The sequence below is a fragment of the Panthera pardus genome, unplaced genomic scaffold (genome assembly GCF_024362965.1).
Source record: "Panthera pardus isolate Hobbes unplaced genomic scaffold, ASM2436296v1 HiC_scaffold_22, whole genome shotgun sequence".
Classification (NCBI taxonomy): Eukaryota; Metazoa; Chordata; class Mammalia; order Carnivora; family Felidae; genus Panthera; species Panthera pardus.
In genome coordinates this window covers 10,409,315-10,432,825 of record NW_026526788.1, presented here as the reverse complement: position 1 = coordinate 10,432,825, position 23,511 = coordinate 10,409,315, and the positions used below count along the sequence as shown (strand labels likewise).

The 23,511-nt window shown below is 39.9% G+C and overlaps 2 protein-coding genes across 2 annotated transcripts in view; both read left to right on the top strand.

Moving 5' to 3' along the window:
• Window positions 1-18,296, top strand: part of LOC109248848 (zinc finger protein 33B-like) — a 46,323-nt gene extending 28,027 nt beyond the window's left edge. Inside the window, exon 6 of the mRNA XM_053910136.1 lies at window positions 15,496-18,296. Coding sequence (XP_053766111.1) covers window positions 15,496-17,819 — 2,324 coding nt within the window. The 3' untranslated portion in view covers window positions 17,820-18,296. The remainder of the gene's footprint in view (window positions 1-15,495) is intronic.
• The window catches only part of LOC109248853 (zinc finger protein 37A-like), a 33,175-nt gene continuing 25,176 nt past the window's right edge, over window positions 15,513-23,511 (top strand). The window contains exon 1 of the mRNA XM_019418898.2: window positions 15,513-15,600. The gene's annotated coding sequence lies outside the window, so the exon portion shown is untranslated. The remainder of the gene's footprint in view (window positions 15,601-23,511) is intronic.

Sequence of the window (23,511 nt, the reverse complement as noted above, 5' to 3'; positions counted from 1 at the left end):
AGAAGCAGCATTTAACAGAATCCATGTATGATTAAAATTCAGCAAACTAGGAATAGAGAATTTCCTCAAGTTGATGAAAAACGTCTACCAAAAAATCTGTTAACATCACATATAATAAAGAGAAACTGGGTGCTTTCTCTCTCTAAGATCAGGAGCAAGTCAGGGTCATCCGGTTTCACCACTCTTATTTAGACGTCTTAGTAGAAATCCTAGGTAATGCAACAAAACAGGGATATGAAAGGTGACAAGGGAAGAAATAAAACTCCTCTTTTTGCAGAGATTCGATTGTCTAAGAATCCTAATGCGGCACACTCCTACAACATAGAAGTCATTTATGGGATGGTTGCTGGATACAAGCTTAATATTCAACAGCATTTGCCTTATTAATATTTTAGTTGTAGTTGTCTTTGTATTGGTGAGTTGTAAGCATTCTTTACATATTCTGTATATCAGTCCCTAATTAAGTATATCGTTTACAAATATTTTCTCCCGTTTTGGCGTTGTCATTTTACTATCTTGGCTGTGTGCTTTGCAGCAAAAGAGTTTTGTTTCATGAAGTACAGGTTATCTGTTCTATCTTTTGTCACTATTGGTTTTGGTGTTGTATCTAAAAGGGCTGTGTCTATCCCAAGGACAAAAGCATTCACTCTTATATTTTCCTTAAGTAAATAGTTGTTACATTTAGGTCTGTTACCCATTTTTGTGTATGGGATGAGGAATGAGTTTAATTGTTTTGCATGTAGTTATCCAATTGCCTCAGCATAAGTTGCTGAAGAGCGTGTGTATGTGTGGGGGTGTCATTTTGACAATACATCATTTTGATACACATACACACACACACACACACACACACACACACACACACACACACACACACATTTCACATACCCCCAAACCCACACCTCTGACAACCACCAGTATGTTCCCTGGATCTATAAAATCACTGTATTTGTGTTTTTATTTTTCAAATTCCATTTAAGTGAGATCATTCGGTATTATTCTTCCTTTGTCTGACTTCTATGACTTTACATAATGCCGTCAGGATCTATCCATGGTGTCCACAAATGGCAAGATTTCATTATTTTTTATCGCTGAATAGTATTCTACATGTATATCATGTTTATAAGATACGTATACATAATATATACATATGTAAAATATATGTACTTTAGTATACATAACGTATATAACTTAACGTATACCTATATATTCTTCATTTATTTGTATAGGAGCACAGTGAAGAAATGTGTGTATGTCTTTTCAGGTTAGTGTTTTCATTTTTTTCAGATAAATACCCAGAAGTGGAATTGCTGGATCATATGATAGTTGTATTTTTAATGTTTTGAGGAACTAACTACCATGTTGTGTTCTATGGTGGCTTCACAATTTACCTTCCCATGAACAGTACCCAAGGGTTTCCTTTTCTTCACATCCTTGTAAACAGTGGTTATGTCTTTTCTTTTTGATAATAGTCATTCTAATCGCATGAAGTGATATCTCATTGTGGTTTTGGTTTGCGCTTCCCTGATGATGTAGTGTTCCTTTTTCAAGTACCTGTTGGCCGTCTGTATGTCTTCTTTGGAAACATGTCTCTTCATATCCTCTGCCCATTTTAAATCAAATTTGATTTTTCTTATTGAGTAATATTAGTTGTGTTTTGGACATTAACCCCTTATCAGATAAATGGTTGCAAATAGTTTCTCCCATTCAGTGGATTGTCTTTGATTTTATTGATGGTCTGCTTTGCTTTTTAGTTTGATGCAGTCCCACGTGCTCATTTTTGCTTTTGTTGCCTTTATATTTAGGGTCAAATACAAAAACTTATTGCCGAGATTGATGTGTAGCCTACTGCCTGTTTTCTTCGAGGACTTTCATAGTTTCAGGCTTTGTGTTCCAGTCTTCAATCCATTTTGAGTTAGAGTTTGTGTATGGTGCAAGATAGCAGTTTAATTTTACTCTTTTGCATGTGGCTGTCCGTATTTCCTAACACCGTTTATTGAAGTGGTGACTGTCCTTTCCCTATTGTATATTCTTGGCCCCTTTGTCATAAATTAGTTGACTTAGATGTGGGTTTATTGCTGGACTCCCTGTTCTCTTGCATGGATCTGTGTGTCTGCATTTATGCCAATAGCATACGGTTTTGATTACAGTAGCTTTGTGGTATAGTTTGAAATCAGCAAGCATGCTACCTTCTGCTTTCTTGTTTCTTCTCAAGGTTGCTTTGGCTATTCAGGATTTTTTGTGTGGGCTTCTGGCTGGCTCTGTTGTTTAGTGTCCAACTATTGATTTCAGCTCACGTCATGATCTCATGGTTCATGAGATCGAGGCCTGTGCTGGCATCTGCGCTGATAGTGCAGAGCCCGCTTGGGATTCTCTATCTGCCCCTTTCCTGCTCACATGCATGTGTCTCCTTTCTCTCAAAATAAACAAATATTAAAAAAAAAAAAACAAAAAAACCTCTTGTGGTTCTACCTACAAATTTTAGTACTATTTCTTTTAGTGTGAAAATTGCTATTGGTATTTTCATAGGGATTGCATTGAGTATGTAGATTGCTTTGAATAGTAAGGACATTTAAAAAAACTTTTTTCTTAATGTTCGTTTCTGAGAGATGGAGAGAGAGCATGAGTGGGGGAGAGGCAGAGAGACAGGGAGACACAGAATCCGAAGCAGGCTCCAGGATCTGAGCTGTCAGCAAAGAGCCCACTGCAGGACTCGAACTCATGAACCATGGGATCATGACCTGAATTGAAGTCAGTTGCTTAAGGGACTGAGCCACCCAGGTAGCCCAGTAAGGACATTTTAATGCTAATCTTCCAATCTAAGAGTATAGTATATCTTTCCAGCTGTTTGTGTTGTCTTCCATTTCTTTTATTGGTGTTTTCTAGTTTTTAGATTACACATCTTTTTTCTTCTTGGTTAAGTTTATTCCTAGGTATTTTATAATTTTTGGTGCAATTGGAAAGGTAAATGTTTTCTTAATTATTTATTATCATTATTATTTTGTTATTAGTGTATAGAAATGCAGCAGATTTTTATGTCTTATTTTTTCTTTTTATTCTGCAATCTTAACCTAATTCATACATCCGTGCCAACAGTTTTTTGGTGGAGTCTTTACGGTTTTGTATATATTATATGACTTCACATAGTGATAGTTTCACTTCTTTAGCAATCTGTATACCATTTATTTATTTATTTTTGTTCTCTGATTTCTGCAGCTAGGACTTAATTCCATTACTGTATTGAATAAAAGTAGGAAGAATGGACATCCTTGTCTTGTTCTTTATGTTAGAGAAAAAGCTTTTAGTTTTTCACCATTGAGTATGCTGTTAGCTTTTGTTTTTTTATATATGGCCATTATTATGTTGAGGTGAGTTCCCTTTAACCCCACTTTGTTGAAGGATAACCTTATGATTTTTTTCCTTTATTTTGGTAATGTGTGTCATGTTGATGGATTTGTGGATGTTTGACCATCCATGCGTGCCTGTAATAAATCACACTTGGTTACAGTATATCTTCCTTTTAATGTATTGTTGCGTTAAGTTTGCTAATATTTTCTAGCATCTGTGTTCATCAGGGATATTCTGTCATGTTCTGTTCTTGTAGCATCATTGTCCGGTTTTGGTATGATGGTAATGCTGGCCTTGTAAAATGAGTTAGGAAATGTCCCTCCTCTTCTATTTTTTGGTGGAGTTTGAGAATGGTATTCTATTTTAGGTGATTTGTGAAATTCACCAGTGAAGGTGTTTGGTCCTGGGCTTTATTTGGTGGGTGTGGGGAGGGGGCTTTATTTTTAGGGAGGCTTTTTTTCCTGATTCAGTTTCCTTAGTATTAATTGGACTGTTCAGATATTTTATTTCATCATGATTCACTCTTGGTAGACGATTTTTCTAGAGATTCATGCATCTCATCTAGAGTGTCAAATTTGTTATGACATAATTGTTCATAGTAGTCTCTTAAAATCCTTTGTGTTTCTGTGGTACGAGTTATAATATTTTATCTTTTCATATTTAATTTATTTGAGTCCTCTTTGTCTTGGTTAGTCTAGTAAAAATTCAGTTTATTTTGTTCGTCTTTTCAAGGAACCAGCTCTTAATTTTATTGATCTTTTCAGATCATATTTCATTTATTTCTGCCCTGATCATGATTATTTTCCTTCCTTCTGCTAACTTGGGTTTCATTTCCTTGTTTTTTTCTAGTTCCTTGAGATGTAAGGTTAGGTTTTTTGTTTGTTTGTTTGTTTGAGAAGTTTCTGGATTCTTATTGTTTTTATCACTATGAATTTCCGTCTGAGTACTGCCTTTCCTGTATCCTTTAAGTTTTGATATGTTGTATTTCCATTTTTATTTGCCTCAAGGTATCCCTTGGTTTCTCTGTTGACTCATTGGTTGTTCAGGAGAGTGTTGTTTAGTCTCCACATATCTGTGAATTTTCCAGTTTTCTTACTGGTAATTGATTTCTAGCTTCATGCAGGAAAGAAGCTTGATTGGGTTTGGGTCTTCTTAAATTTGCTAGGATTTGTTTTTTTGTCTTAATATATGGTCAATCCTTGAAAATTGTTCATGTGTACTTGAGAATTTTTCTTTGTGGATGAAATGTTTGTATATCTCTGCAAAGTCCATCTGGTTTAATGGGGTATTTCAGGACAATGTCAATTTTAAAATGACAACAACTGAGGATTGAACATATTCTAGTGCTCTGTGTTTGTATTTTCCCCTCCCTATTTTATGGTTTTGATGTCAATTCTTGTATCTTTTAATCTTCTGTATGTCTTAACTAATGATTATAAGTAATTATGGTTATTTTTTTGTACTTTGGTCTTTTATGTCTCATACTGCTTTTGTAAGTGATTAACCCACTATCTTCACAACATTAGGATATTCTGAATTTCACTATATATTTGTTTTTACCAGTGAGATTTATACTTTAATATGTTTTCATGTTACTAATTTGTATTCTTTTGTTTCAGCTTAAAGAAGTCCCTTTAACATTTCTTGTGAGGCTTTTCCGGTGTTGGTGAATTCTGGCTTTTGTTTGGGAAACTCATTTATTTGTCCTTTGATTCTAAATGAGAGCTTTGCTGTGTATTGTTGTCCAGTAAAGGTTTTTCTTTTCCCATTCTTTGAATATACCGTGCCACTGCCTTCTGACTGGAAAAAGTTTCTGCCGAAGGATCTGATAATCTTACGAGAGTTCCCTTTTCTGGAACCAGTTATGGATTTTTTGCTACTTTTAACATTCTCTCTGTGTCTTTAATTTTTGGCACTCCATCTCATAATGTTTTTGGTGTGGGTTTTTTGAATTCATCTTACATGGAAATTTCTGGGCTTCCTGGATATGGATTTCTTTTTTTCCCCCCAATTTGGGGAAGTTTTCGGCTATTATTTCTCTCAGTGAATTTTCTGCCCCTTTCTTTTTCATCCCCTTTTGTGATTTCTATAATGCAAATGTTGGTCTGCTGTATATTGTCTCATATGTCTCTTAAGCTGCGTTCACTTTTCCCCCTGCTCTCATTGGGTGAGTTCCACTGTCTGACTGCAGATTACTGATTCATTCTGCCTCATTGTTCTGCTATTGAATTCCTCTAGTGTTTTTCAGTTGTCTTACTGTATTTTCTCTTTGGTACTTTCTTGCACTTTCTTCTTGTTGAGGTTCTCACCGTGTTCGTCCGTTTTCTCCTGAGTTCGATGAGCATCTATATGACTATTATTTTGAACTCCTTATCAGGTAAATCACTTGTCTCCATTCCATTAAGAACGTTATTCTTAGGTTTTTTCTTGTTCTTTCGTTTTGAACACACATTTCTTTGTGCATTTTTCTTGATTGTCTGTGTTGGTTTGTGTTCGTTAGATAAAACAGCCACCTCTCCTAAGTATTGGAAGAATGAAGAATGAACCTTGTCATTCGACCCTGACTTAGCTCTTGGTTGCCTGTCACATTTTCATGTTGTCTAACCAGCCTCTTTTATTTGTAGTGGCTTTCAGTAGTTGAGGGTGTTCCAAGACCTGTCACTGTCCCAAGGGGAGGATCTCACTCAGCATCTAGATTCAGGCTGATTGGAAGGGAGATCTTCAGACGGTATCTCTTAAAGTATGCAATATGTGTACAGTCCTGTGAGACCGGAAGCAGAAGTGATGCTGGCCACCAGAGCTGGGGAAGCTAAAAGTGTTCACTAGTAGTAGGCGCCCAAGTATGGTGGAGGAGTATACACACTGCTTTCCAGAAGACCCTGGCGAGCTGGAGTGAGGCAGAGGGAGAACGCGGAGAGAAGATACCCTCCAGCTCGAGTGAATCAGAGGGAGAGTGCACTGTTGGTGCTCACTTACCATCGTCGGATGATAAACCCGCCTTGCGTTAGTAGGATAAATCTCACGGGGTCTTTGTGTGCAGTCCTCGTAATGTGTTATTCGATAACATTTGCTAGTATTGTGCAGAGTATCTGTGGGTCTGTATTCCAAAGATGTTGCTCTTAGTTGTTTTAGACATTGAACTGTAGTCGTCTTCTCTCATCATGTCTGAGTTTAGTGCCGATGTAATATAAGGCTCATATAATTAGGTGGGAGGTGTTCTTTTCTATTGTTTGCAGGAGTGTTTGAATAATTAATATTATTATTTAAACGAGTTTAAAAATTCACCAGTGAAACCGTCTGGACCTGGGCTTCCTTTATGGGCAGTTTTCAAATGACTGCAGTGTGTTTACTTCTTACACTTTTTTTCAGATAGCTTATTTCTTCTTGAGTTGTTATATTTTTTCCGATTCTAGGAATTTTTGTATTTCAACCAAGTTATCAAATTAGTTGAAAACATTCACTTACATTTTGTTTTTGTAGCGTAGAAAACATTCCAGGTTTGTAATGTGAGTACATTCTATCCCTAGCGTGTGTACTGTCTTTATTCCACAGCTTCAGTAATTTATTTTTTTTGGAAACATTTATTTGTTTGTTTTTGAGAGAGTGCACATGAGAGTGAGCAGGTGAGGGGCAGAGCGAAAGGTAGACAGAGAATCCCGAGCAGGCTCCACGCTGCCAGCACAGAGCCCAATGCAGGGCTCAGTCACGCGAATCATGAGATCATGATCTGAGCCGAAGTCAAGAGTTGAATGCTCAACTGATTAAGCCACCCACCCAGGCGCCCCATAACTTCAGTAGGTTGACTCTTATCTCTCTTATTTCCATGTCAGCCTAAATACAGTTTAGTCAGGCTTATTGATATATTAAAAGAGTCATCTATTGCCTTTCTTTGCTGGTTTATTAATTTTTACTTTTCTCTCATTTCCTATCCTTGCTTCCTTTCAATTTGTATTGCTTTTTTCCTCCATTGTTCTCAGGTGTACAAGGCAGGTTATTGATTTGGATCGTTCTCGTTTAATATGATATTGTAGGATAAATTGTCTTCTAAGTACTGTTTTCTGTTTGTTTCATAAGATATGGTATATTTTGTCTTCGTTTTTACTAAAAAGTGTTTTCAGTTTCCTGAATATTGTTTCCCTCTATTTTATTCAGAGATATGTTATTTAATCTCCAATTGTGAGTTTTCAAAATTCCTTTATATGATTGATTTATATTTTCCTTCCATTTTGGTGCGAGAACCTTTTAAAATGTATTTTTGGGAACCTTTTGTGTGTACTTTTGAAGAATGTGTAATCTGCTCTTTTTGAGTGGATTGTCTTATATATATTTGTTAGTCTGGTTACTTCATAGTGTTTTTCTATCTTTTTTTTTCTCTTGTTTGTATTCTATCCCTTGTTTTATCCATTACTTAATGGGGGATATTAAAATCTGTAATTGTTGATGTGTGTATTTTTGCTTTGAATTTTCTCAGTATTTCTTGAGACTCATCGTTAGTAGCGTATAATTGCTTGGATTTTTGTCTCCTTTACTGATGGACTGTTTTCATTATGTAATGTCCCACTTTATCTCTAATTATGTATTTTGTGTTAAAGTGGATTTTGTCTGATATTAGTATAGCCTGCCCAACCTGCTTACTGATGCTATATACTTGATTGATCTTTCTCTGCTTTTAAAATTTTCTACCTATTTGTGCCTTTGAATACAGTGTGTCTTGTAGATACCATGTGTTTGAATTTACATATTTTCTACAAGCTGACAATTACTGCTTTTTAAAAAAAATTTTTTTTTACATTTATTTATTTTTGATAGAGACAGAACAAAAGTGGGAGAGGGGAAGAGAGAGAGAGAGACACACACACACACACACACACACACACACACACACACACACAGAATCCGAAGCAGGCTCCAAGCTCTGAGCTATTAGCACAGAGCCCGACGCGGGGCTTGAACTCACAAACCGTGAGATGATGACCAGAGCCAGAGTCAGACGCCCAACCACCAAGCCACCTAGGTGCCCCTATGCTTTTTGATTGGATTTCTAAATCCATTCCCAGTTTTCCGTTATTGATAAGGCTGGATTTACTCCTGCCATATTACGTTTTGACATTTATCTGCCCTACCCAGCCTTATGACCTTGTAGTTCTTTTACATTACTGCCTTCATTTTCATTAAGTGAATATGGTTTAGCATAATATTTTAATTCTACGGTGACCATTTCACTCAATTATTTTCATGATGGTTGCTATTAAAATTCACCTAAGAAATTCACCCTATCACCATACTTCAGGTTTATACTCCCTCATCTACAGTGAATTATAGAAAGGTCATTCATATGTAATTCTACTTCTTCTACTCTATTTTTGTGAGGTTCCTTTTGTACATAGTAGATCTGTATATGTTTAAATTCCAGCAATACATTGTTGAATTACTACTTTATATAATTGGATGTCTTAAAAAGAAACTGAGAGAAGAAAGGATAGCAAATATCTCTTTGTGGAGTTCATTATATTAACTTTCTTATTCACCATTTCTGCTTCATTTGCTACTGTGGATTCCGGTTACCATCCATGGTTATTTTCTCACCCCAGTTTACCTTTGTTTTTCTGCCTCATTTTGCCTTATTGTCAAATACATTTATTTCTACGGTTACAGACCCAACAGTATCGTTATATATATAAAGATTGTTGCATGGCCTTGGCCAAATGGTTAGAAGAAATACTTCTTTATCCTAAAATAGTTTACTTTTAAAATAGTTACTTTTACCTACAATCTTTGTGGATTTGAAGTAATGACTGGGAATTTATGGGTTAATTTATATCGCCTTCAGTTTTGAAAGCAGTGCTGTTATTTTGGTTGACTGCTTTGGGGTTTTTTGTTTTGTTTTTGTTTTTGTTTCTTTTATTCCCCCAACACACTCTGTCATCCTACCTCCTGGATTCTGTGTTTCTGATGAGAAGTCAGGTGGTCATCTTACTGGAGTTCCCTTGTATGTGATGAGTTGTACTTCTCTTGATACTTAAGAAATTTTTTTTCCTCTTTGCTTTTTAATATTTTTACTGTGATGCTTCTTGACGTGGATCTGTTTATCCCACGTGGTGTTCGTCTATCATTTTGTGTTTGAATATTCTTTTTCTCTAAATTTGCAAGATTTCACCATAACTTTGTTGAATAATTTTTCTGCCCCTTCCCCTTTCTTCTCTTCTTTTGATATTCCCATTATGAGTATGTTGGTGCAGATAATGGTATCTTTCATATATTTGAGGCTTTGGTCAGTTTTCTTCATTCTTATTTCTTTCTAGTGTTTAGACTGTATTATAAGTTTACTAATTCTTTCCTTTATAACATTCAGTCAACTGTTGAGCCCATCTAAGGAATTTACAGTGTAGTTACTGTAAATTGTCAAATTTAGAATTTTCACTTAATTCTTTTCCTTTTTTTTTTTATATTTTCTGTGTTACAGGGTATCAACACTACCTTCCTTTATCCCGTAAATGTGGTTCCCTTTGTTTTTAGTTTATTTTTGAGAGAGAGAGAAAGAGAGAGACAGAACATGAGCAGAGGAGGAGCAGAGAGGGAGAGACAGAATGCGAAGCAGGTTCCTGGCTCTAAGTCAGCACAGAGCCCCCTGCGGGGCTCGAACTCACGAGCCATGAGATCATGACCTGAGCCAAAGTCGGACACTCAACCGACTAAGCCACCCAGGCGCCCCAGTGTGGTTCCCTGTTGAACATGTTTATAATAGCTGCTTGGAGGTCGGCTAAATCCAGTATCCAGACCCTCTCAAGGACAGTTTGTTGCCTATTGTTTCCCCCACGTATGTGAAATTTTCCCGTTTGTCTTGTGAACCTGTAATTTTGGACGAAAGCATATTTTAGATATTTTGAACCGAGTCTGATAGGGCTTCTTGTTATTTTTGCTTGCTTATGTATTTGTTAAGTGACTTGATTGTAACATTTGATTGAAGTCTTTTCCTCTTGCAGTGTACTGTTGGCTGATGTCTCTTGTCAGAGGGCTCTGCCTTGGGCAGTGCACATGGTTCGTAGAATGGCAGTCGTGTTGAGAGGGTGCTCTTTGAGTGTGTCTATGATGATTAATTCTGGGTGTCAACCCGAGTGGCCTCAGGGATGGCCAGACTGGTCAAAGTGTGTCTTGGGGGCTGTTTCTGGAAGCAGCATTTGACTCAGTAGACTGAGTAAAGAGATCCACCCTCACCATTATGGTCAGATATCCTCTAATTCGTTGAGGACCTGAATGGAACAAAAGGCAAAGAAGGACAAATTCTCTTTCTCTTTTTGCGCCGGCACGTCCATCCTCTCTGGACAGAATCAGTGCTCCTGGTTGTGGGGCCTTCAGGCTCTGGGACTTACACCACCAACCCTCTAGTTGGCAGGCCTTTCATCTTTGCTGGGAGTTACACCATCACCTCCCCTAGTTCTCAGGCCTTTTGAAATACAGTTGGCTTTCCTGGTTCTCCAGCTTTCAGACAGCAGACTGTGGGACTTCTTGGCGTCCGTAAGTGCAAAAGCCGGGTCCTTTAATAAACCTCTTCCTTTGTCTGTGTCGCTCTCACACGTACATATAGTACCTGGCTCTGTTTCTCTGGAGAACCCTGATTAACAGTCTCTTTCACTGATCTCTGTGTTAACCTCCCTGCCTCTAATGGTGTCACATTCTGCCCTTAGCCTCTACTCATTGTTGGCTCTTTGCTCAATGTTTCCAACGTTGTCCTGAGTCACACATTCTTTAGTTTGGTCCAGTTAAATGTGAGTCCTTTCAGAGAGTAGCGTGTGAGGCGACTCTTTGGTACTGCCCTTCATGCCACCATTTTTGAAATCATCTCCTGGAAAACACAGGTGGAGGAAATCATTAGAATATCTTCATCTATCATAAGTGTATTTGTGTGAATGGTTCTGGTGGATCGGAACAAATGCAACAGCCTGGGATGCCTCTTCTTTGTCTCTTTCCCTTGTTCCTTCTGGTGTAATGTCTCTTGTGTTCCAGAGCTGCACACGCCACCAGCTGAGTTTGCCAGGAGCCCCCAAAGAACCAGGTTTTTTTTTAAATTAATTTCTCTTTTTGTTTGTTTCTTTTTGAGATAGAGTTCACGCGTGAGCAGGGAGGTGCAGAACGAGAGGGAGACACAGAATCTCAGGCTGGCTCCAGGCTCTGAGCTGTCAGCACAGAGCCCGACCCAGGGCTTGAACCAAGCCCTGACATCATGACCTGAGTTGAAGTCAGAAGCTTAATCTACTGCGCCACCCAGTTGCCCCCCAAATGACCAGCTTTTTGAGTTAACACTTGTACAACTGTTTTTCTGTTTCTGTTTTATTAACAAAAGGGATCATGAGGGGCCTGGGAAAACTGACCTGGAATGACTCATCTAAGGCAACCTTTAGTAAATCTGCTGGAGCTTAAAGATGAAGAAAAACTTTTATCTATATTATTTATTTACTTTAAAAAATTTTTTTTACATTTATTTATTTTTGAGAGGGAGAGACAGAGCACAAGTCGGGAAGGGGCAGAGAGAGAGAGGGAGACAGAATCTGAAGCTGTCAGCACAGAGCCAGGTGCGGGGCTCAAACTCACAAACCGTGACATCGTGACTTGAACCGATGTCAGACACGTAACCGACGGAGCCACCCAGGCGCCCCTGTATTATTATTTTTTTTAATTTATTTGTTTTGAGAGAGAGAGAGAGAGAGAGAAGAGTGTACGCGTACTCATGAGCAGGGAAGGGGCTGAGAGCGCAGAGGGCTTGAACTCACAGACCAAACCGTGGCATCATCAAGTGTCAAAACAACTTAACCACTTGAGCTCCCTTATCTATATTATTTTAAGTTTAGTTTTGTATTTCTCTGTTTTTACCTTCATTATTTCCCTCTTTGTGCTTTAACTTCTTTCTTTTACATTACTGTTGCCTTTTTGTATTTTTTTTTTAGTTACGGATTTGCTTTTTTCATTCTTTTTCACTGATGCAAGACATTTAATGCTATGAAATCTCTGATCAGTACGTGTATCCCACATAGACTTACAAGTAATATTTTCAGTAGTTTTTTTGGTTTAGAAATTCAGCTTTGTGTTTCCTTTTTCAACAAAGAGCAGTTTTCTAGACAGTTGTTTGGTTTTGAGGTCCTGAGGGAAGAAGTTTGTTCTTCCCGAGTAAGTTCTAGTTTTAGTGCATTGTTTCCTGAGCATGTTACCTTTATCAGGTTTTTTTTTTTTAATGTTTTTTGCACCCTAGAGACGGAAGTGTATTTTGTATTAACGTTTTAATATTCGAAAATTGTGTATGGGTCATAATACATGTTTTCCTGATTGTTGTCATTGCGTCTCTACATCCCGACATCGTACTTTCTGATCTATCTTAATACTCTTTTTATCAGTGTGTTTGCTTCATGAATGTTGTTTGGTGTTTTGATACTCCTTACTGTGACTTGTACATTCAAAGTTGTGGATGTTAGCCTTGTGCTTTGTTTTTTGTCCTTCCTGATAACTAGATTTTATCTGTTTCCTTATTGTTTCCCTTTGCCTGGAACAATATTGACCATTCCTTTGTTTTTAGCTTTTTGAGTCATTTTCTGTCAGTGTGTTTCCCCTTTGCAGCAGAGATTTGATATTTGTTTGTGACTCCGTTTGAAGTCATTTTATTAAGTGGTGAGTTAAGCCCATTCATATTTACTACCAGGATTCCTGTCTGGTCTCATATCTGTCATTTTGTTACATTTCATGAGTATCATATTCACTAAATCATTCTGTTTCATCACTCCTTTTGTTCATTTTGAAGGAGTCCATTAGAAACTTTAGATGTTTTTGTTCTAGTGGTTACTTTTACAGTAACGTCTTTTATACTGGCTTTAGTTGCTCATTTCCTTATTTAACCTTCCATTTGGTTTTCAGCTTTTAGTGACCTTTAGAGTGTTTAGTGACCTTTAGACTATTCCATGGCTCTCACTTAGCTTACTGTTATTTCTTCTCCTTTTTCCTGTATCCAGTAGTCTTTTTATGTGCATTATTTCTGCTTCACTGGTATATATAGCATTTATACATTACTCTGGTATTCTTATTCTCAACTTTCTTTTGGTCTTAGTCCTACACTGCTCAGCTTTTCTACTAGTGTTTCCTATCAAATACTGGTTGCTTGAAGTTTGTCCTCTTCTAGAAGGTTCCGTGATTACATTATTACCTGATTTCTTGAATCTCTAATATGATCGACCTCTTCCCAGAGCCTGGATACTTTTAAAGGATCACGTGGCTGGATATACAACCCTTGACTTCTACTTGGTTATTTGTTGAAAAGGTTGCTGCACTGACCTCACTTTGTTTATTGGTGACTGAGTCTCTTGCCCAATCTACATGTTTGTTTGCTTATTGAGACTTGATCTTTCTGTCCAGAGGAGACTTCTTCACTTTTAAGGTTTACAGTTTCCTTAAAGCATGTCTTAGGAAGGACTGTTTCAGGTCAGCTTTCCTGACAGAAAAGGAAAGTTCATGGTGGTCCTTAAAATATGCGGGTAAGATCTCTTTTTATTTCTGGGCAATTTTCTTAGATAATGGTTTTTAATACTGAATTTATTCCATTGTTTTCTTTTTTTCTCTTTAGAGACTACAGTCACACATATAACTTTAATTAAAAACATGTATTTTATTATTTTGTAGATCACCTGCTTTATCCAGAACTTTCTCTGTGATCCAGGTTTCTTTCTTTGGTTTTATTGTCATTCTTTTTTCTGCTCTATTGTCATGTCTTTTTTCCATGCTGTTTATTAAAATTTCATTCAAGTCTCTTTTCTCTTCATGCTTCCTATGAGTTGGCCTGAACCGCTCTGACAAAACACCACAGAGTGGGTGGCCTAAGTAACAAATTTATTTTTTCACACATCTGGAGGCTGTATGGCCAAGATGAAGGTATCCTCAGGGTGCCCTCGGGTGCCTTCTGGTGAGCCCTCTGTCTTCAGCTTGCAGACAGCACCTTGTGGCCCTCTCCTCACATGGCTTTTTTTCTGCAAACAGGGAGAGCAGGAAAGGGCTGGTGTCTCTTCGGCTTCTGATATGGATGTCTTTCCTGTCATTAGTGCTACACCCTGATAATGTAATTAAACCTCACGGCTTCAACATACGAATTTGGGAGGGGGACAGTTGAGCTCATAACCAGGTTCTTACAATTTGAGTCATATTCTAAGATCACTCTGGCCTTTTGACAATTGAATTCCTCACCCGATCAGCCCTTGCCTCCGTAGTTCCCATTAATACTCCAAGTCCCTTGTGTTGGAGTTCTCGGTGGTCTGAGCTGTCATCTGTCAGAACGAAGATGTCACTCCATGTTTTCCCCTCTCACTGTGGGACTTCCCCTTTCAGGCAGTGATTTTATTTGCATTTAATTATCTATACGTTCTAGGGGTGCCTGGGTGGTTCAGTCCGTTGAGCGTCTGGCTTCAGCTCAGGTCAGGATCTTACAGTTCCTGAGTTTCAGCCTCATGTCGTGCTCTGTACTACAAGCTCAGAGCCTGGAGCCTGCTTTGGGTTCTCTGTACCCCTCTCTCTGCCACTTCCTCGCTCATGCACTGTTTCTCTCTCTCTCAAAAATAAATATTAAAGAAAAAGAACTTTAATTTTCTCTAAGTTCTCTGTCTCTTCCTCTACGTGTCGTTGCTACAGACTCAAACTGACTCTTTATATAGATGTGGACTCTATATCAGTTTCTTCTGTATTAAATATTTATTTCCTCAGTTGTGGTTTGAAGTCAGTAGTTTTTTTATTTCCCAGTTATGCTGAAGTCACGGGTTGTTGATTGGTCATTTTATTTGCTCTCCTTATGTTGATCCTTAGAGGTATTTGGAGGATAGATGGAGACGTTCCGAATTTAGTAGCTGCCGTTACTCCTCAGACGCCGGAATGCAGATGTATGGTTGTAGTAGTTTCCTCTCCTTTCTTCCACCATGCCAGGCCTTTTGTTTCTTGTTTCCATTTTTGTATTTTCATATCCAACAGAAGAAATCGAAAAAATAAGTACTTATAGTTATTTTCTTCCTTGAAGACTAGACAAGAAATCAAAATCCGCTAAAACATAGGGCATTTGTATATACGTTGCATTCCAGAAGAAATGAGTTAGTATTTATGTGTACGGTTAATTTTTCCTATCTTTAGAAGTCTGGGAAACTGATCACAAGAAAGGAAGGAGGCAAGAAAACCAGCGTAAACCTATGTGGGAAGTTGCATTGATCAGTAAGAAAACGCTGACCAAGGAACGAGGTAATGTAATAGGAAAACCATTTAACCTGGACACAAATTCGTTTCCTTCCAGAGAAAGCCTCTGTCAGTGTGACTCATATGGAGTGAGTTTCAGCTGTATTTCTGAATTGTGTATCAATAAGAAAAGACGTTTGGGAGAAAAGACTGGTGAATTTAGTGCCTATGGAAAATTGCTACTCAGTATTAAACATGAGAAAACTACTAGCGAGAAAAGTGAATTTTTTAAACGTGGGGAAACTTTCAGTCAGGATGAGGACTCTGTTGATCGTGAGAAGATTCAAAGTGCAGAGCAAAATTTTGAATATTACATGTATCAAGAAACCTTCCCCGAAAAGGCAACATTGAGTACGTACAAGAGAGCGATCACTGAAGAGAATCACTCTGAATGTATTGAATATGGGAGAACCTTCTTTCCTGACTCCTCTTTCCTGTTACGTCACATGAATGCCTCCGAAGAGAATCACTGTGGACTGCGTGGTTGTGGGAAATCGTTATGTGTGAAGTCTACCCTTTTGAAACCTCATGGGGCACGTATGAAACCCTCGGAGTGTAGTGAGAGTGGGGATCGTTTCCGGGGGGATTTGTGCCTTCCACGACTTCAGAAAACTCATACAGGAGAGAAACACTTTGAATGCAATGAATGTGGGAAAGCGTTTTGGCATAAGTCCCACCTCACTCGACATCAGAGGATACACACAGGAGAGAAACGCTTTCAGTGTGATGAATGTGGAAAAACTTTCTGGGAGAAGTCAGACCTCACGAAACATCAGAGATCACACACGGGGGAGAAGCCCTATGTGTGCAACGAATGTGGTAAAGCCTTCAGCCACAAGTCAGCCCTCACGATACACCAGAGAATACATACAGGGGAGAAACCCTATCAGTGTAGCGCGTGTGGGAAAACTTTTTACCAGAAGACAGACCTCACCAAACACCAAAGGACACACATAGGGCCGAAACCCTATGAATGCTATGAATGTGGGAAATCCTTTTGGATCAATTCACACCTTATCCTGCATCAGAGAACTCATACAGGGGAGAAACCATTTGAATGTCCTGACTGTGGGAAATCTTTCTGTCGGAAGGCATATCTTACACAACATCAGAAAACCCACGTAAAGGATAAACCCTACAAATGTAATGCATGCGGGAAAAGTTTCTACCACAAGTCAGTACTCACCAGGCATCAGAAAATTCATACACAGTTGAAACCTTATGAATGTTGCGAATGTGGGAAGACGTGTTTGAAGTCTGACCACATGGTGCATCAGAGAAACACAGGGGAGAAACCCTTTGTGTGTCCTGAATGTGGGAAATCCTTCAGCCGTAAATCTACCCTCTCTCAACATCACAGGACACATACAGGGGAGAAACCGTTCGAGTGTCATGAATGTGGAAAAATCTTCTATAATAAATCGTCCCTAAGTAAACATAGTAGGATACACACAGGGGAAAAACCCTACGGATGTAATGAATGTGGGAAAACTTTCTGCCAGAAGTCTCAGCTCACTTATCACCAGAGAATTCACATAGGTGACAAACCTTATGAGTGTAATCAATGTGGAAAGGCTTTCTGTTATAAGTCAGCTCTAATTGTTCACCAGAGAACTCATACAAAAGAAAAGCCCTATAAATGTAATGAATGTGGGAAGTCTTTCTGTGTCAAGTCAGGACTTACTTTACATCAGAGAAAACACACAGGGGAGAAACCCTATGAATGTAATGAATGTGGAAAATCTTTTGTCCAGAAGTCTAGGCTCACTCAGCACCAGAGAATGCACATAGGAGAGCAACCCTATGAATGTAATGAATGTCGAAGGGCTTTCTGTGATAAATCAGCTCTAAGTGTGCACCAGAGAACTCATACAGAAGAAAAACCCTATAAATGTAATGAATGTGGGAAATCTTTCTATTTGAAGTCAGCACTTCTTATACATCAGAGAAAACACACAGGGGAAAAACCCTACAAATGTAACCAATGTGGGAAATCCTTCATTCATAGATCTTCTCTCACAGTGCATTATAGGGTTCACACAGGGGAGAAATCTTGTCAGTGTAATGAATGTGGGAAAATTTTTTACCGTAAATCAAACCTTGTTAATCATCAGAGGTCACACACAGGCGAGAAGCCCTATGAATGTAACACATGTGGAAAGCCCTTCTCTCAGAAGTCAAACCTCATTGTACATCAGAGAACACACACACAAGAAAAACCTTAGGATTGCAGTGGGTCTTAGGAATGTTGAGCTGTGGTTAAGCAGTCACTACACTTCAGAGAACTCACGTAGAGGAAGCAATGTCGATGTCCTGAATGTTGAATAACCTGCGTCCACAAACTGGCCTTATTTTACCCCAAAGTAGACTGCAACACATAAAGAACAGTCTTGTTAAGTAACATTCCTTTGAATGTCCCTAGCAAATGTGGGCATAGAACCTTGAAGATGTTTTGATTTTATAAGATTTGTTTTTAGCTAAAATACAAAGTAGGTTATGTTAATTTCTATTAAGGAGAAATCTTTCAGTTTGAGACATACAGCTTGAAGATTGTCTTTAGAGGTAATATAACATTGGAAGTTGTGTTTTGGTTTTGATGCCTTATTTCTTTAGGCAACATAAGAAGTTGTAATTTTTAGAGGACTATTGTACAGTGTACAATAAAAAAATGTAAAATGAAAGAATAAACTGAAAACAAGTAATTAGTAGTATTTATTAGTAGTAATACGTAGCATGCTCACGTGCCCTTCCCTGAGCTTTAGCTAAAGATATCTTACATGACCGTGGTATATTCTAGAGCAGAAATATGGACGATACCGTAATACTCACTTACATTCACATGTCAGTAGTTTTTATATTCACTATGTGTATGTGAAGTTTTATGAAATGTTCTTGCTTATAGTTTAAGTATCAGTTAACACCGGTTACAAAATTAAAAGGGAATCTGTAATCTGTCCTAATTGCATTGGGATTGCAAAGCAATCAGGATTTCACCACATGAAGTTCTGATGTGTTAATAACCATATCATTTCGGCGACCTTAATCCTGGCAGTTCATGTGAATATGAAGCTTATAAAAAGGAGAGATAAATTTAATAATTACGGCAACCCTGTTAAATGCTTCTGTGAAGTGTCCCTTAAGTTTACAGGACTCCTGTATCTTCAAATGCTACCTTCTGTAACCTGTGTGTTTCATATGCCTAGTGGAAGTTGATATAATTGGGAATTGAATATAGACACTCCTAGTTCAGCAGTTGTTTCAATATCAGGCACAACTCCCATGTATGTAGCAACCTGGAGTAATGTCTTGAAAGGAAGCCCAGAAAGCTAATAGGTAACCATTTAAAATATATAAATCGAAATAACAAAATGGTGTGTTCTGTAATCTCATTTTCCCCTTTCAAGCCGTGGGGTGCCTTGAGTATACATATGTGAATCCTCCAGCCCTCAGCCTCAGTCGTACAAACCCCTGGAAGTAACTGCCCTCTAAGGCAAAGTTCAGAATAGAAGCCACAGACAGACTATATGACACTTAGGGTTGTAAACTAGGCTGTAAATTCAGGGGTCCAGTGTGCCCAGAAACAGATCTGGGCCCCTGGAGATTTTTGATTATATGAGAGGGTAGGTTGAGAGTCTAGCAGAGCCAGAGGAAGCTCAGAGTGAGGCTTTTATGGACCGACAGAGTGTAAAGATGATATAATACATTTCAAGCTCCGATTTAAAAATCAGGTTACACAAACTAACTATCTTAAATTGCACAGGTAGTCTAAGCTTTCATCTTCGGAAACTAGAAAAAGAAGAGTTAACTAAATCCAAAATTAGCAAAACAAATAATAAGAATTAGAGCAGAAGTCAGTGAGATGTTTGAAAAGAGACCAATAAACCAAAAGGTAGTTATTTGAAAAGGTCAATAAAACCGATAAACCTTCAGCTAGGTTAACTAAGAAAAAGAGTAGATACAAGTCGCCAATATGAGAAGTGAAAGAGAGACATAACAACTGATTACATGGACATTAGAGGATAGTAATGTTACAGACAACTCTGCCCACAAATTTCATAACCTAGATCTATTCCTTGAGACACACAATCTGCCTAAACTCACAGAAGTATAAATTTGTATAGGCAAATATCTATTAAAGAAACTGAGTTCATCCTTAATCTTCCAAATCAGAAAGTTCAAGCCCAGATGTGTTCACTGGTGACTTCTAGCAAACACTTAAGGAAGGAAGAAATGACACCAGTTCTCTACAACCTCTTCCAAAAAGGAGTAGAAGAAATTCTTCCTAACTCATTCTGTGATGCTTATTATAGTAGCAAAACCAGGCAGAGACATTGTAGGAGAGGAAAGCAACAGGGGTGCCTGGCTGGCTGAGTCAGTAGAACACTCGACTCTTAATCTCGGAACCTGAGTTCGAACCCTAGGTTGGGTGTGATTACTTTAAAAAAATTCTGAAAAGGGAAGCTAGATGCCTGTATGTCTTGGAACATAGATGCTGAGATCCTCAACAAATCGTCACCAAGTTGAATCCCACAATATATAATTACGTGCCATGACCATGTGGGATTTATTCCAGGGGTGCTGTGCTGGTTCAACATTTGATAGTCGGGTAGTCACCTGTCGCATCAAGAGGCAAAAGAAGAAATAATCATATGATCTTATCAGTAGGTGCAGAAGAGTCTTTCACAAAACGTTAACCCACATCCACAATAAGAAATCTCAGCAGGCCGGGAGTATGGGGAACATTAACTTGGTACAGAACATCTCCAACAGCCCTACAGCTAACGTTGTACTTTCATGGTGAGACACTAGATGCTTTCCCAGTGAGAAGAGGAGAGCAAAGAGGTCCCTGTCCCTGCTCTTTCACCCTCCTTCTGGAAGTCCTCGCCGACAGAGCAAGACCAGAGAAGGAGAGAGACTTGGATTGGGAAGGAGGAGAGAAAACTGTGTACAGTCACACATAACGTGATTGCCCATGTAGGAAATTTCCAGGAGTCGACAATAAAACGCGCTGACGCGAGTTAGCCAGGTTTTAGGATACGGTGATTGGGTGGGTGGTACAAAGAAAGGAGCCGTTCGGTAACAGGAGACATGCAGGAGCCTTTACGTGCATATTGTTGAATGAGACAAGCCAATCGGAAAGGCTTTCCACCTTACATTACCAGTTGTAGTGCGTTCTGGAAAGGCACGTGGGGAGACAGTAAAAGGATCGGTGGTTGCCAGAGGATTGAGGCAGGGAGGGAAGGCTGAATAGGTGGATTATGGAGGGCTTTTAGGACAGTGGGAGTATGCTGTAGGATATCGTAATGGTACATGGCGTGCGGATCCTTTGCCAGTGCCCAAAAATGTAACACGGGGTAAGGCCTAATGTAAACTGTGGTCTTCAGGTAGTACTCCTGTATCAGCATTGACGCATCAGTTGTAACAAATGGACCACACTACTGCAAGATATGCATGATGGGGGGCTGCAGAGGGGGAGGAGTGAAGGGGTGTATAGGAACTCGACTTTCTGCTCCATGTGTCTGTAACTCTACGACTACGCTAAAATGGAAAGTGTGTGAAAGAAATGAACCATCCTGTCTGCCTATAGCAATATAGAGGAATCTCCGAGGGTGTTTCTTCTATAATTACGAAGTTAGAAACACAGTATTCAGTACCACTTTTCCCATGGTGGGAGGCAGAATGCATTCTCAGAAATCATATACTGACCATCACTAAAGCCTATTTTCAGCTGTAGCTTCCTGTTGTTGTAAGCCTCCTTGTCTTTTCTGCAAGTGCCGTAAATTTCTCACCTCTCTTCATAACATCTTGTTTCTGTACTAAGTTTCCGTTGGTCCCGTGTTCCTGCACTACAAATATAACGGCCACTGATGAACATTTGAGCTGTGTCTATAGTCTTCAGAATATTTTTAATTACAGTAACTGTGGTCTGAAGTTAAGGCCCAGTGTCCTAGACTCTTGACATCTGAAACCAACATGGAGTGAACCCTCCGAGCAGGAGGCAGTTAACACCGTGGGCATCACTAAGAGGATGGTCCATCTAAGACCCGGGTCACCACGTAAGACCTAGTTCATCCAATTGTCATTAAGTGATTGTTGTTGACTAACGAGTTCTGAGATAGGACAAAGGCCACCTGGGACCGAGCTACCGGTTGCTGCAGACAGCCTCTTGCTGTGGACTGTGCTGCCTGCTTTGGGTGTCACTGTTTCCTCCCCTGGCAACAAGCTCTTGGCCCTAAGAATTGTTAATTGGCCGTACCCCAGGTGCCTGGGCTCCGGGTTCAGTCAGTTTGGCTGGTGTCGTGAGACGCTCCGCCTGTAGAGGCAGTGACGACACGGCACTTTAACTGGTGAGCATTTGAGCCCCAGCTACCCAGGGTCGAGGGTCTGGCTGGCACTCTCCGGTTACTGTGTACCGTGTGTTGGCCGTCCCCGGCTGTTGAGGGTAGCCACGCTTACCAGTTTTTGTCATTGTGCCCCAGCGGGGAGGGCATGCAGATGGCCCTTGGTGAAAGTTTGGAAAGCTGGGCTGCCCTGGCCCCGGGAGCATGAAGCGTGCACGGCCCTCGGTGTGTGATGAGCTGTTGTTCACGTGTGGGCAGCGGCCGTCCCCATCTCTTGCTGCCCCTTCCCCTGCTGCCATTGCACACACGCCTCACGCCCGAGGGTGCCGAGGTGCACGCCTGTGGTGTCCTGTGGCCCAGAGGCTGATGAGAAAGAAAAGGGGACGTCTTCCAAATGGCCAGAGGAAGGACCTCAACTGCGCTAATGCAGAACCCTCAGACAGTGAACCTGGGGTTTGCGAGGCGCTGGGTTTTTTTCAGTACACCAAAGGACTACCCTTGGAGTCCTGGGGCTTGATGGCCTTGACCCTTGCCATGACAGAATGACCTTATTGTTTGTGAACCGTGACCCCAGAGAGATTGACTGGCATTCCCTGCGGGAAGCAGCAGCTGCCTATGAGGCAGACTGCCGGGCTGTGGTCCTTTTCCTTGTAACCACCCAGGCCCCCGCCACAGGTGTCAGGATGGCGACAAAAACTGAACGCTGTCACTTCACATGGCTAGAAACCCAAAATACTGTGAGGGAATTTGTAGAGAGAGAAATGAGAGAGAAGAAACCTGCACTGTTGCAAAAAGGCAGCCCTACGGAAGACATTCGGTCAACCGCCGGGTTATGGGCCACGCTTGCTCCTTGCAGCTGTGCTCTGCTGCCTCTGTTGAGAAAAGTTCTCATCGTCCTGCTCAGAGGGGAAAGCACTCACCCTGTGCCACAGCAAAGGGGACCATTGGAATGCAGCGTAAGCCCAGGATCCTTAATCCGTATGAAGCAATGTAGCCGTTGCCATAGAGTGGGCTCTTGAGCCCGTAGATCCTCCCCGGAGGCTCTCTGGAGAAGGCAACTTGTACGTGCGATCAGAGTCAATAGAAACCCCCCTGACGTATATTGAGTGACAACAAAAAGGAAAGAATTGGCAAGAAAGAATGAGGGGTGGGAGGAACTTAGGTACAGGAAAAGGAAACAAGGAAGTGACAGAAATGAAGGTGCACAGATTGCCCCAGCTGGGAGTCCAAACTATACGAAGATAACTTATGCAACAGAAGATCAAGGGCACTAACTGGCTTTTGTACCTTCGCTAGATCGTTTGTGAAATGCCTTAAATATCTGCTGAAACGCACCGTTGACAAATTGTCATGACCTTACACAAGGCTTGAATTACAGCTGTATTTGGGCCTTCGGCTAAATTTGATCATGTCATTCCGTAAAATCTTAGAGGAGTTACTGACCACAAAATGGAGTGCGGGTGACTGTTTTCTCAGAACTTATATGTTGAACTGCAGTCCTCAGTGTGATGGTCTCTGGAGGTGGGGCCTTTGGGATGTGATGAGGTTATGGGGGTAGTGCTCTCATGAATGGGAG